The sequence below is a fragment of the Triticum aestivum genome, chromosome 2B (genome assembly GCF_018294505.1).
Source record: "Triticum aestivum cultivar Chinese Spring chromosome 2B, IWGSC CS RefSeq v2.1, whole genome shotgun sequence".
NCBI classification, from domain to species: domain Eukaryota; kingdom Viridiplantae; phylum Streptophyta; class Magnoliopsida; order Poales; family Poaceae; genus Triticum; species Triticum aestivum.
In genome coordinates, this window is record NC_057798.1 from 27,213,866 (window position 1) to 27,229,170 (window position 15,305).

Sequence of the window (15,305 nt, forward strand, 5' to 3'; positions counted from 1 at the left end):
GTGGACCCCCGGACCCCTTTTGGCACTCCCGGTACAATACCGATAACGCGCGAAACTTTTCCGGCGACCAAAAGAAGACTTCCCATATATAAATCTTTACCTCCGGACCATTCCGGAACTCCTCGTGATGTCCGGGATCTCATCCGGGACTCTGAACAACTTTCGGTTTGCTGCATACTCATATTCATACAACCCTAGCGTCACCGAACCTTAAGTGTGTAGACCCTACGGGTTCGGGAGACATGCAGACATGACCGAGACGGCTCTCGGGCAATAACCAACAGGCGGGATCTGGATACCCATGTTGGCTCCCACATGCTCCTCGATGATCTCATCGGTTGAACCACGATGTCGAGGATTCAAACAACCCCGTATACAATTCCCTTTGTCAATCGGTATTTTACTTGCCCGAGATTTGATCGTCGGTATCCCAATACCTCGTTCAATCTCGTTACCGGCAAGTCACTTTACTTGTACCGTAATGCATGATCCCGTGACCAAACACTTGGTCACTTTGAGCTCATTATGATGATGCACTACCGAGTGGGCCCAGTGATACCTCTCCGTCATACGGAGTGACAAATCCCAGTCTCGATCCGTGTCAACCCAACAGACACTTTCGGAGATACCTGTAATGCACCTTTATAGTCACCCAGTTACGTTATGACGTTTGGTACACCCAAAGCACTCCTACGGTATCCGTGAGTTACACGATCTCATGGTCTAAGGAAGAGATAGTTGACATTATAAAAGCTCTAGCAAAATGAACTACACGATCTTGTGCTATGCTTAGGATTGGGTCTTGTCCATCACATCATTCTCCTAATGATGTGATCCCGTTATCAACGACATCCAATGTCCATAGTCATGAAACCATGACTATCTGTTGATCAACGAGCTAGTCAACTAGAGGCTCACTAGGGACATATTGTGGTCTATGTATTCACACGCGTATTACGATTTCCGGATAATACAATTATAGCATGAATAAAAGACAATTATCATGAACAAGGAAATATAATAATAATACTTTTATTATTGCCTCTAGGGCATATTTCCAACAGTGGCCCCACCCGGTGGACCCCCGGGACCCTTCCGATGGTCCCGGTACATTACCGGTGACCCCCGAAACTCTCCCGATGGCCGAAACAGCACTTCCTATATATAATTCTTTACCTCCGGACCATTTCGGAACTCCTCGTGACGTCCAGGATCTCATCCGGGACTCCGAAAAACTTTCGGTTTGCTGCATACTCATATTCATACAACCCTAGCGTCACCGAACCTTAAGTGTGTAGACCCTACGGGTTCGGGAGACATGCAGACATGACCGAGACGGCTCTCCGGTCAATAACCAACATCGGGATCTCGATACCCATGTTGGCTCCCACATGCTCCTCGATGATCTCATCGGATGAACCACGATGTCGAGGATTTAAGCAACCCCGTATACAATTCCCTTTGTCAATCGGTACGTTACTTGCCCGAGATTCGATCGTTGGTATCCCAATACTTTGTTCAATCTCGTTACCGGCAAGTCACTTTACTCGTACCATAATGCATGATCCCGTGACCAGACACTTGGTCACTTTGAGCTCATTATGATGATGCATTACCGAGTGGGCCCAGAGATACCTCTCCGTCATACGGAGTGACAAATCCCAGTCTTGATCCGTGTCAACCCAACAGACACTTCCGGAGATACCTGTAGTGCACCTTTATAGTCACCCAGTTACTTGTGACATTTGGTACACCCAAAGCACTCCTACGGTATCCAGGAGTTACACGATCTCATGGTCAAAGGAAAAGATACTTGACATTGGAAAAGCTCTAGCAAACGAACTACACGATCTTGTGCTATGCTTAGGATTGGGTCTTGTCCATCACATCATTCTCCTAGTGATGTGATCCCGTTATCAATGACATCCAATGCCCATAGCGAGGAAACCATGACTATCTACTGATCAACGAGCTAGTCAACTAGAGGCTCACTAGGGACATGTTGTAGTCTATGTATTCACACGTGTATTACGATTTCCGGATAATACAATTATAGCATGAATAAAAGACAATTATCATGAACAAGGAAATATAATAATAATCCTTTTATTATTGCCTCTAGGGCATATTTCCAATAGTCTCCCACTTGCACTAGAGTCAATAATCTAGTTACATTGTGATGAATCGAACACCCATAGAGTACTGGTGTTGATCATGTTTAGCTCGCGGAAGAGGTTTAGTCAACGGATCTGCGACATTTAGATCTGTATGCACTTTGCAAATTTCCATGTCTCCATCTTGAACATTTTCACGAATGGAGTTGAAGCGACGCTTGATGTGCCTTGTCTTCTTGTGAAACCTGGGCTCCTTGGCAAGTGCAATAGCTCCAGTGTTGTCACAGAAGAGTTTGATCGGCCCCGACGCATTGGGTATGACTCCTAGGTCGGTGATGAACTCCTTCACCCAAATAGCTTCATGCGCTGCCTCCCAGGCTGCCATGTACTCCACTTCACATGTAGATCCCGCCACGACGCTCTGCTTGCAGCTGCACCAGCTTACTGCTCCACCATTCAACATATACACGTATCCGGTTTGTGACTTAGAGTCATCCAGATCTGTGTCGAAGCTAGCGTCGACGTAACCCTTTACGACGAGCTCTACGTCACCTCCATAAACGAGAAACATGTCCTTAGTCCTTTTCAGGTACTTCAGGATATTCTTGACCGCTGTCCAGTGTTCCTTGCCGGGATTACTTTGGTACCTTCCTACCAAACTTACGGCAAGGTTTACATTAGGTCTGGTACACAGCATGGCATACATGATAGATCCTATGGCTGAGGCATAGGGGATGACACTCATCTCTTCTATATCTTCTGCCGTGGTCGGACATTGAGCCAGCTCAATTTCACACCTTGTAATACAGGCAAGAACCCTTTCTTGGACTGATCCATTTTGAACTTCTTCAATATCTTATCAAGGTATGTGCTTTGTGAAAGACCTATGAGGCGTCTCGATCTATCCCTATAGATCTTGATGCCTAATATGTAAGCAGCTTCTCCAAGGTCCTTCATTGAAAAACTCTTACTCAAGTAGGCCTTAATGCTGTTCAAAAGTTCTATATCATTTCCCATCAAAAGTATGTCATCTACATATAATATGAGAAATGCTACAGAGCTCCCACTCACTTTCTTGTAAACGCAGGCTTATCCATAAGTCTGCATAAACCCAAACGCTTTGATCATCTCATCAAAGCGAGTGTTCCAACTCCGAGATGCTTGCACCAACCCATAAATGGATCGCTGGAGCTTGCATACCTTGTTAGCATTCTTAGGGTCGACAAAACCTTATGGCTGCATCATATACAGTTCTTCCTTAAGATAGCCGTTAAGGAATGCTGTTTTGACGTCCATTTGCCATATCTCATAATCATAGTATGCGGCAATTGCTAAAATGATTCGGACGGAATTCAGCTTCGCTACGGGAGAGAAAGTCTCATCGTAGTCAACCCCTTGAACTTGTCGATAACCCTTAGCGACAAGTCGAGCTTTATAGATGGTAACATTACCATCCGCGTCCGTCTTCTTCTTAAAGATCCATTTGTTTTCTATCGCTCGCCGATCATCGGGCAAGTCTGTCAAAGTCCATACTCTGTTTTCATACATGGATCCTATCTCGGATTGCATGGCTTCAAGCCATTTGTTGGAATCTGGGCCCGCCATCGCTTCCTCATAGTTCGAAGGTTCACCGTTGTCTAACAACATGATTTCCAGGACAGGGTTGCCATACCACTCTGGTGTGGAACGTGTCCTTGTGGACCTACGAAGTTCAGTAGCAACTTGATCCGAAGTACCTTGATCATCATCATTAATTTCGTCTCTAGTCGGTGTAGGCACCACAGGAACATTTTCCTGAGCTGCAATACTTTCCGGTTCAAGAGGTAGTACTTCATCGAGTTCTACTTTCCTCCCACTTACTCCTTTCGAGAGAAACTCTTTTTCCAAAAAAGATCCGTTCTTGGCAACAAAGATCTTGCCTTCGAATCTAAGGTAGAAGGTATACCCAATGGTTTCCTTAGGGTATCCTATGAAGACGCATTTTTCCTACTTGGGTTCGAGCTTTTCAAGTTGAAGTTTCTTGACATAAGCATCGCCTCCCCAAAATTTTAGAAACGACAGCTTAGGTTTCTTCCCAAACCATAATTCATACGGTGTCGTCTCCACGGATTTAGACGGTGCCCTATTTAAAGTGAATGTAGCTGTCTCTAGAGCATATCCCCAAAATGATAGCGGTAAATCAGTAAGAGATATCATATATCGCACCATATCCAATAGAGTGCGATTACGACGTTCGGACACACCGTTAAGCTTAGGTGTTCCACGCGGCGTGAGTTGTGAAATGATTCCACATTTCCTTAAGTGTGTACCAAATTCATGACTTAAATATTCTCCTCCACGATCTGATCGTAAGAACTTTATTTTTCAGTCACGTTGATTCTCTACCTCATTCTGAAATTCCTTGAACTTTTCAAAGGTCTCAGACTTGTGTTTCATCAAGTAGACATACCCATATCTACTTAAGTCGTCTGTGAGAGTGAGAACATAACGATATCCTCCGCGAGCCTCAACGCTCATTGGACCGCACACATCGGTATGTATGATTTCCAATAAGTTGGTTGCTCGCTCCATTGTTCCGGAGAACGGAGTCCTGGTCATTTTTCCCATGAGGCATAGTTCGCATGTGTCAAATGATTCATAATCTAGAGACTCTAAAAGTCCATCAGCATGGAGCTTCTTCATGCGTTTGACACCAATGTGACCAAGGCGGCAGTGCCACAAGTATGTGGGACTATCGTTATCAACTTTACACCTTTTGGTATTCACACTATGAATATGTGTAACATCACGTTTGAGATTCATTAAGAATAAACCATTGACCATCGGAGCATGACCATAAAACATATCTTTCATATAAATAGCACAACCATTATTCTCGGATTTAAATGAGTAGCCATCTCGTATTAAACGAGATCCTGATACAATGTTCATGCTCAAACTTGGCACTAAATAACAATTATTGAGGTTTAAAACTAATCCCATAGATAAATATAGAGGTAGCGTGCCGACGGCGATCACATCGGCCTTGGAACCATTCCCGACGCGCATCGTCACCTCGTCCTTCGCCAGTCTCCGCTTATTCCGCAGCTCCTGCTGTGAGTTACATATATGAGCAACGGCACCAGTATCAAATACCCAGGAGTTACTACGAGTACTGGTAAGGTACACATCAATTACATGTATATCAAATATACCTTTAGTGTTGCCGGCCTTCTTGTCTGCTAAGTATTTGGGGCAGTTCCGCTTCCAGTGACCCTTCCCTTTGCAATAAAAACACTCAGTCTCAGGCTTGGGTCCATTGCCTGACTTCTTCCTGGCAACTGGCTTACCAGGCGCGACAACATCCTTCCCGTCCTTCTTGAAGTTCTTCTTACCCTTGCCCTTCTTGAACTTAGTGGTTTTATTGACCATCAACACTTGATGCTCCTTCTTGATTTCTACCTCTGCTGACTTCAGCATTGAAAATACTTCAGGAATAGTTTTCACCATCCCCTGCATATTGTAGTTCATCACAAAGCTCTTGTAGCTCGGTGGGAGCGACTGAAGGATTCTGTCAATGACCGCCTCGTCCGGGAGGTTGATGTCCAGCTGGGATAGGCGGTTGTGCAACCCAGACATTTTGAGTATGTGCTCACTGACAGAACTATTTTCCTCCATCTTACAACTATAGAACTTGTCGGAGACTTCATATCTCTCGACCCGGGCATGAGCTTGGAAAACTAGTTTCAGCTCTTCGAACATCTCATATGCTCCGTGTTGCTCAAAACGCTTTTGGAGCCCCGGTTCTAAGCTGTAAAGCATGCCGCACTGAACGAGGGAGTAATCATCAGCACGAGACTGCCAAGCGTTCATAACGTCTTGGTTCTCTGGGATGGGTGCTTCACCTAGCGGTGCTTCTAGGACATATTGTTTCTTGGCAGCTATGAGGATGATCCTCAGGTTCCGGACCCAATCTGAATAGTTGCTGCCATCATCTTTCAGCTTGGTTTTCTCTAGGAACGCGTTGAAGTTCATGGTGACATGAGCGTTGGCCATTTGATCTACAAGACATTTTTGCAAAGATTTTAGACTAAAGTTCATGATAATTAATGTTCATCTAATCAAATTATTTAATGAACTCCCACTCAGATTTGACATCCCTCTAGTCATCTAAGTGTTACATGATCCGAGTTGACTAAGCCGTGTCCGATCATCACGTGAGACGGACTAGTCATCGTAGGTGAACATCTCCATGTTGATCGTATCTTCCATATGACTCATGTTCGACCTTTCGGTCTCTTGTGTTCCGAGGCCATGTCTATACATGCTAGGCTCGTCAAGTTAACCTAAGTGTTTTGCATGTGTAAAACTGTCTTACACCCGTTGTATGTGAATGTAAGGATCTATCACACCCGATCATCACGTGGTGCTTCGAAACGACGAACTTTAGCAACGGTGCACAGTTAGGGAGAACACTTTCTTGAAATTATTTTAAGGGATCATCTTATTTACTACCGTCGTTCTAAGTAAACAAGATGCATAAACATAATAAACATCACATGCAATTATATAGTATTGATATGATATGGCCAATATCATATAGCTCCTTTGATCTCCATCTTCGGGGCTCCATGATCATCTTGTCACCGGCATGACACCATGATCTCCATCATCATGATCTCCATCATCGTGTCTCCATGAAGTTGCTCGCCAACTATTACTTCTACTACTATGGCTAACACGTTTAGCAATAAAGTAAAGTAATTTACATGGCGTTTCTCAATGACACGCAGGTCATACAAAAAATAAAGACAACTCCTATGGCTCCTGCCGGTTGTCATACTCATCGACATGCAAGTCGTGATTCCTATTACAAGAACATGATCTCATACATCACATATATATCATTCATCATTCATCACAACTTTGGCCATATCACATCACAAAACACTTGCTGCAAAAACAAGTTAGACGTCCTCTAATTGTTGTTGCAAGTTTTACGTGGCTGCAAACGGGTTCTAGCAAGAATGTTTTCTTACCTACGTGAAAGCCACAACGTGATTTCTCAACTTCTATTTACCCTTCATAAGGACCGTTTTCATCGAATCTGCTCCAACTAAAGTGGGAGAGACAGACACCCGCTAGCCACCTTATGCAACTAGTGCATGTCAGTCGGTGGAACCTGTCTCACGTAAGCGTACGTGTAAGGTCGGTCCGGGCCGCTTCATCCCACAATACCGCTGAAGCAAGATAAGACTAGTAGCGGCAATAAAGTTGACAACATCTACGCCCACAACAAATTGTGTTCTACTCGTGCAATAGAGAACTACGCATAGACCTGGCTCATGATGCCACTGTTGGGGAACGTTGCAGAAATAAAAAAATTTCCTACGGTTTCACCAAGATCCATCTATGAGTTCATCTAGCAACGAGTGATAATAGTGCATCTACATACTTTCGTAGATCGCGAGCGGAAGCGTTCAAGAGAACGGGGTTGATGGAGTCGTACTCGTGGTGATCCAAATCACCGGAGATCCTAGCGCCGAACGGACGGCACCTCCGCTTTCAACACTTGTACGGTCAGCGTGACGTCTCCTCCTTCTTTATCCAGCAAGGGGAAAGAAGAGGTTGATGAAGATCCAGCAGCACGACGGCGTGGTGGTGGATGCAGCAGTCACCGCAGCAGTGCTTCGCCGAGCTTCTGCGAGAGGGAGAGGTGTAGCAGGGGAGAGGGAGGCGCCAAGATGCAGGGTGCGGCTGCCCTCCCTCCCCCCTCCTTTATATAGGCCCCCAGGGGGGGCGCCGGCCCTGGAGATGGGAATCTCCCAAGGGGGCGGCGGCCAGGGGGGTTGGAGTACCCCCCCCAAGGCAAGTGGGGCGCGCCCCCACCTAGGGTTTCCAACCCTAGGCGCAGGAGGGCCCAAGGGGGGGCGCACCAGCCCACTAGGGGCTGGTTCCCCTCCCACTTCAGCCCACGGGGCCCTCCGGGATAGGTGGCCCCACCCGGTGGACCCCCGGGACCCTTCCGGTGGCCCCGGTACATTAACGGTGACCCCCGAAACTCTCCCGATGGCCGAAACAGCACTTCCTATATATAATTCTTTTCCTCCGGACCATTCTGGAACTCCTCGTGACGTCCAGGATCTCATCTGGGACTCCGAACAACTTTCGGTTTGCTGCATACTCATATTCATACAACCCTAGCGTCACCGAACCTTAAGTGTGTAGACCCTACGGGTCCGGGAGACATGCAGACATGACCGAGACGGCTCTCCGGTCAATAACCAACAGCGGGATCTGGATACCCATGTTGGCTCCCACATGCTCCTCGACGATCTCATCGGATGAACCACGATGTCGAGGATTCAAGCAACCCCGTATACAATTCCCTTTGTCAATCGGTATGTTACTTGCCCGAGATTCGATCGTCGGTATCCCAATACTTTGTTCAATCTCGTTACCGGCAAGTCACTTTACTCGTACCATAATGCATGATCCCGTGACCAGACACTTGGTCACTTTGAGCTCATTATGATGATGCATTACCGAGTGGGCCCAGAGATACCTCTCCGTCATACGGAGTGACAAATCCCAGTCTCGATCAGTGTCAACCCAACAGACACTTTCGGAGATACCTGTAGTGCACCTTTATAGTCACCCAGTTACGTTGTGACGTTTGGTACACCCAAAGCACTCCTACGGTATCCGGGAGTTACACGATCTCATGGTCAAAGGAAAAGATACTTGACATTGGAAAAGCTCTAGCAAACGAACTACACGATCTTGTGCTATGCTTAGGATTGGGTCTTGTCCATCACAACATTCACCTAATGATGTGATCCCGTTATCAATGACATCCAATGTCCATAGTCAGGAAACCATGACTATCTATTGATCAACGAGCTAGTCAACTAGAGGCTCACTAGGGACATGTTGTAGTCTATGTATTCACACGTGTATTACGATTTCCGGATAATACAATTATAGCATGAATAAAAGACAATTATCATGAACAAGGAAATATAATAATAATCCTTTTATTATTGCCTCTAGGGCATATTTCCAACACCGGCAGCCGGCTGGGCAGCCGGCCGGGCGGAGCAGTCGGACGGGGAGCCGGCAGGAGCGGCCGGGCAGTCGGACTGAGGGTCTTTGCTAGCCCCGATGTCTTGAATAATTGTCTTGCCGTCTTCGGGGTATCCGTGTCCAATTACTCCGACAGTAGCCCCCAAGCCTCCGGGCAACTTGGCAAAGTTGGGCGGAGGTTTTTTTTGGCGAGTGTTCATGGAAATGATCATGAAAAAGACAAAGTTAGTCCTCGCAGATATATCAAATGTTTGCTTTTAGCATTGCAAGCTTTATGCGGAGGGTGCCGACTCGGTTTCGTCCGAGCCCCCTTCAATCTTTTTCATGTCCCCCACACTTTGGCTTGTGCTCTCGCTTGCCGGACAGCCGCTCTACGGTCTGTGGCTGAGAGTGGACCGCGGAGTGGAGTGTACAGTACTTAGACTCTGGGAGCATATTTGACCGAGCAGATACTCGCAAAGGAAACGGTCGGGTCGCCCGAAGCGTTTCTCTTCCCGGACGTTTTTCGCGTGGATGGCCTCCAGCGTTCACTCTTGCTAGTCGGACAGCCGCTCTACGGTCTGTGACTAAGAGTGGGCCTTTGATACTGCGCACGCTACTAAGCCGTCTGCGGGAACTAATGTCTCAGACCAAGCGGCCAGCACCCGGGCCAACTCTGGCTGGCGCCGGGGCGAACAGTGATGCAACTGTAATGAAATGCGGAGATAGTCCCCCGAGCATCGCTCGGGGTTATCCATGCTTTCGTGGTGCAAAAAATATGCGGGTGAGGAGCTCACATTGATTTTCATGTAGCTGAGGCGGAGTTTGCCGAAGACAGCCGGCGTGGCTCGGCACTCGCGGAGTGCGCCGGCGCACCCACTGGGTGTAGCCTTCGAGCCCCCGGGTGCTCGAAGGGGGGTCCCGGCCGGTCAGGCTCGACCGACCAGGCGGCGAGGCGTCTCGCGACGCCCTTTTTCTTCTTTTTCTCTTCTGCCGGCTGCTGGCAGCCAGACAGAACTCTTCTCTTGTCTGCAATCTTCGTGGAGGCGCGCCAGCGCACCCGCTGGGTGTAGCCCTCGAGATTCGGGCCGATTGGTGAGCAGTCTGGCCGGATCTCCCAGCAACTACTTTGTCTTCTTCTTCGCGGGGGCGCGTCAACGCACCCGCTGGGTGTAGCCCCCGAGATTCGGGCCGACTGCTGAGCAGTCGGGCCGGATCTCCCTGCGACTACTTTGTCTTCTCTTTGTCCCAGGCGGACGCACATTTCTTTTCCATCCGGCTGGATAGTCGGACTTATGGAAACGAGCAGCCGGCTCGCATCCTATCTCTCTCTCTTTTTTACAAGGCCAGTCGATCCTTGACTTTTCTTTTTTTTGTGTTTTTTTCGACTCCACGCGAGGAGCCGGACCCCTCTCTTTCTTTTCTCTTCTCCAGTGGACCATTGGGCAGGCGGCCCTTTTTCTGTCTGCATGGAGCAGCCGGCTGGGGCGCAGCCGCGTGGAGCTGGGGCGGCGGCAGGCCACCAGACGGGGAGTCGGCGACCCGGGGCCGGCATGCGGCCGGGACGGAGCAGAGGGGCGCGGCGGACGGGCGCTGGCGCAGCCGGCCGCGCGGCCAGCCTGTAGGGCAACGCGGGAGGGAGCCGGCAGGGGGCGCGCGGAGCCGGTGCGAGGCCGGACCCGGCCAGGTCGGAGGCGAAGCCTGCAGGTGGGCGTCGAGCCGGAGACGGCGATGCGGGGCGGAGCCGGACAGCCGGAAGCCGGCCAGGCACGGGAGTCGGAGTCCAGGTGCGGGCGGAGCAGGCCAAGCACGGGAGCCGGCGTCCGGCTGGCGACGGCAAATCGGCACGGAGGCGAAGCCGGTCCGGGCCGGGTGCAAAGACGGCAGGGCACGGGGATGAGGTAGAGCCGGAAGCGGAGGAGGCCATCCGCGGGAAGGCGGCAGCCGACAGCTGGGGAGGCCGGCAGCGGCGACCCGGCCGGCGCGGGGAGGCGGCAGGGGCGACCAGCTGGTCGCCGGCTCGGGGCAGTGCGGGTACGCGCACGCGCGATGGCAGAGCCAGCCCGGAGCAGAGGCGGACCCGGTAGGCGCGCGGGGCGGCTGGGGCACGCCGGGCGCGGGGCAGGCCGCCGCGGAGGACGGGTGCAGACGGCGGGGCGCGCACGAGGAGGCAGGCGAGCCGGCAGGTCGAAGGAGAGCAGCGCCGCGACTCGGGCGGCCGGGCGTGCGGAAGGCGAGCGCAGACGGCGCGGGCGACGGGCGCCGGGCAGGCCGGGCGCTGGAGCCGGCGACCGGGTGCTGGGCCGAAGCAGAGGCGCCGCGGTAACGCGGGGTGGCAACGGGCAACGGGGAGCCAGCCCCGAGGCCGGGACGCGGAAGCGGGGAGGCGATGCTTTGCCGGGTGCGTGTGGAACCAGCAGGCGGCGACGGCCTGGTTGTGAAGCTGGGCGCACGGACGCGGAGCAGCAGCTGGGTGTCGCGAGGCGGGGCAGCGCCGGCGACCCGAAGCCGGCGCGAAGTGGCGACCCGGCAGGCAGGTGAGGCGGAGCCGGCCAGGGCACGCCAACCCGGCAGGCGGCGCAGTCGGTGCGAGCCGTGGGTTTGTGCGGCTGGCGGGACGGCCGCAGGAAGCTGGCCGCTGGGCTGGCAGCCCAGGCGGCAGCCGGCGACGGGCAGGGGCGCCTCTGGCGGGACCGCAGTGGGCGACAGCCGTGGGCAGAGCAGCTTGTGGCTGACAGGCGGTGAGGAGGTAGAGCAGGGACTCGGGGAATTCCGGGGCTCGTGGCTGAGAAAAGCAACGCAGCAGTGAGGCGCCAAGCAAACCGGAGGCAGGGCCAGAGGAGGCTCGTGCGGTCGAGGTAGCAGCCGATCCAGCGGGTCAACGATGAGGCCCGGTGGTTGGATGTGGTGGCTAGCGGCAGCAGCAACCGACTAGGAAAATTTACCGGAGCTGGTATGTACCGGTGTTGCATCCACCGTTCGTCAGTTTCATCAAGATCTGTGTGGTTCCTTAGATATAAGTGAGTAATCTCAGCAGCAAATTTATACAATGGAAATACATGTGGGACCTTTGCATGCTATTGTCAGCTTTGTCAGGAGAGAGGGAAAATGTTAAGAGAAGGCCGGTTGCATGTATGTTAAAATATTCTCTCTCTCCCCATCAAAAGACTTCCTTTAATTTCATTCTGAAATTTTGGATGATAGATATCTTTTGAATGAAAACTCTAATTTTGAATATTTTTATATATTTGAATTCATAGCGAGAAGACCTTGAAAATAAGATCAATTATGGATACATTTGAACTAGTTTCAATTGCGCTGATTTCAAAAAAAAACATATTTCACTCAAATTGAAAACAAATTTCACTCGTCTCCAAAAATCATTTCAGTCAATTCAAAATAATAATTCACTCATTTAAAATATACGAGCTCACTCATTTCAATTGATAGATTTCATGCATTTTTTAAAATATATTTCACCCATATCTTTAAGCTGATTCCACTCCTTCCAAAAACTGACTTACTTGTTTCATATGATATTCACTGATTTAAAAACACACATGTTTAAAAAACTGATTTCACACATTTTAAGAACATAATTTCACTCATTTAAAAAATATAATTTCACTTAAAAACTAACTTCACTCGCTTCGTTCATTTATGAATATAATTTCACTCATTACAAAAACTTATTTCAATCATTAAGAGACCGATTTTACTCGTTTTGCAAGAAAAATCATTTCAATCATTTGAAAATTTTGATTTCAATAATTTCAAAAACCGATTTCAATTATTTCTAAAAAGCATTCGCTTCATGAAACATATTTCACTCACCATAAAAAGTTTCGTAATAACACAAATTTAGATTGTTTCAAATAACTAGTTTAAAAATTCTAAATAACAAGGTTCACGTATTTAAAAAAATCAGTAATTCACTAGTTTGAAAAAACACATTTCACTGATTTGGAAAACTGATTCACTCTTTACAAAGAAAACCTCTAATACTAATTTCACTTCGTATTTATGAAATATCTTGAAACATATTTCAATCGTCAGAAATATCAGTTTCAAACATTGAAATAGAAAGTTTCACCGGACAATGGATATATTTCATTTTTTTCAAGTATCTTATTTCTCACATGCACTAATTTCAGAAAACGCATTTCACTCACTCAATTAAAAAACTATATTCAACTTGTTTCAAAAAACTGATTACCCTAATTACAAAAGATAGATTTCACTCATTTCACTAGTTTCGGAGAAACACATTATAGACACTAAATTGAAATAACAATTTCACTTGTTTCAAAGATATATTTCACTTATTTTTTAAACTGATTGGAAATAATCAGCTTAATGTTTTTTAAATAACTAGTTTCACATTTCTTAAATAACATGTTTCACATATTTTGCACTGAAATATGTTTCATATACATGAAAAACAAAACATTTTTCATTTCAAGAAAAATGGTTTCACTCTATTAGAACTTATTTCACTTATTTCAGAAAACTGATTTCACTCATTTGAAACGTTGAAATTTAATCATGTTTAAATGTATTCAAGATTGATCTTGTTCTAGAGGTCTTGACGCCAGGAGTTCAAATATATAAAATATTTCTAAAATGGGATTATAGTTTTAAAGATATAAATGAATGAAATTGCTAAACAGAAAATAAAAGGCAGGAATAGAGTTGCGTGGATAGTTAGTAAAGTTACTGCATGCATGCGTACCTACGCTGGGAGAAGTTTTCTTCTATTGTTGACAGGGACCCACTTAACTGACACAGATTGAACTATTAACAGAGATACATGAGATTGCTAGCACAATACAAAATGCTATACACATGTACTGAGCCCCTAGTGCACGAATCACAAAGTAAATATACGGTGGATGGTCCACCGGTAGCATCCGCCTCCGGTAAAAAGCACTTTGCGCAGCAGCAACATGCGCAGGCAGGAGAGGAGGCTTAGAAGGAGCGCAACACTCAATGCGGAGCGAAGAGCAGCTAGCGTCTGGTCGTTATCTGACCAGAGGCCGGCTATTATCTGACCAATATACAACCTCTGTCCAACTCGTATCCGGCTGATGCGTGGGTTGTGCACGCGTAGTGTATGGCCATCATCCGGAGAATGTCTGGCGAGTGTGCAAGTGTTGTCTGATGCATGTACAAGGCATGTATGGCCATAGTCTGGGATGCGTATCTGACTTGCATCCGAAAGATTTTTTGGGTGGTGTATGGATGGTGTATGACCAAAGTTTGACTTGCATCTAGCTAGCTTGCATAGATGGTATATGGAGGAGCGAGCGCGCGTTTCGGCAGGAGTAAGGCGCAACGCGGAGGGAAGCAGACGCGTGGATGGCCACGGCCGACCGAAACGAGGCCCCGCGCGCGGCACGCGCGCGGACGGATGGTCGGCGTTGCGGTGGTGGTGAAGAAGGCAAGGCCGATGGCGAGGTCACGCCGCCCCTCACGGCCATTCCGGGGGCATGTCGATGTCAAGCCCTCGACCGCTATCTGAGGAACGGCGCGACGCCGCGGCGGTGAAGACGAAGATGGCGAGGCCGACGGCGAGGACGCGCCGCCCCCTCTCGCGGCCGCTCCGGGGGCGTGTCGGTGTCGAGCCCCCGAGCGCTACCCGAGAGACGGCGCGACGCCGCGGTGATGATGACAAAGATGGTCCCGCCCGGACTGCGAAACCAGCAGCAGCGCGGTAGCATAGTACCGCACCACGGTGGGCGCCAACTGTCGTGGTATTCTCACGGGGGGCTTGCGAGTCGACATATGCCACAAGGGCTTAGTGTGAGGGTAAGACTGCTGCTAATAGGACCGAGAGCGGGTATGCGAGTAGCACGCGGTAGTTTACCCAGCTTCGGAGCTCTTCGGAGAGATAATACTCCTACTGCTGCATGTCTGAGTATATCTATCTGAAGTGTATATCGGGCAGTACAAAGTGTTCCTGGAGCTGTATCTGGGATCAATGCCAAGTGCATCTGATCTGGTATATGCATGCATACGGCCGGCTCTAGTGGTCATGTATGACCATGGCTTGTGGCCGTGAGTGGCCTTGTGGCCAAATGAATGTGGCTGTGGGAGTCCATCCCCTGGATGGATGGATGTGTGCCTCCTTTTATAGTGTGAGGCTAG

The 15,305-nt window shown here is 48.8% G+C and overlaps 1 protein-coding gene across 1 annotated transcript; it reads right to left on the reverse strand.

Annotated features, from left to right (window-relative positions):
* Nucleotides 1-9,450: 9,450 nt before the first annotated feature.
* LOC123040110 (uncharacterized protein DKFZp434B061) lies at nucleotides 9,451-14,456 on the reverse strand. Its single transcript, XM_044463041.1, has 2 exons — nucleotides 14,105-14,456; nucleotides 9,451-12,086 (listed from the first exon to the last, which is right to left on the reverse strand). Coding segments are annotated over exons 1-2 (1,776 nt in total). The 5' UTR covers nucleotides 14,107-14,456; the 3' UTR covers nucleotides 9,451-10,312.
* Nucleotides 14,457-15,305: the final 849 nt, after the last annotated feature.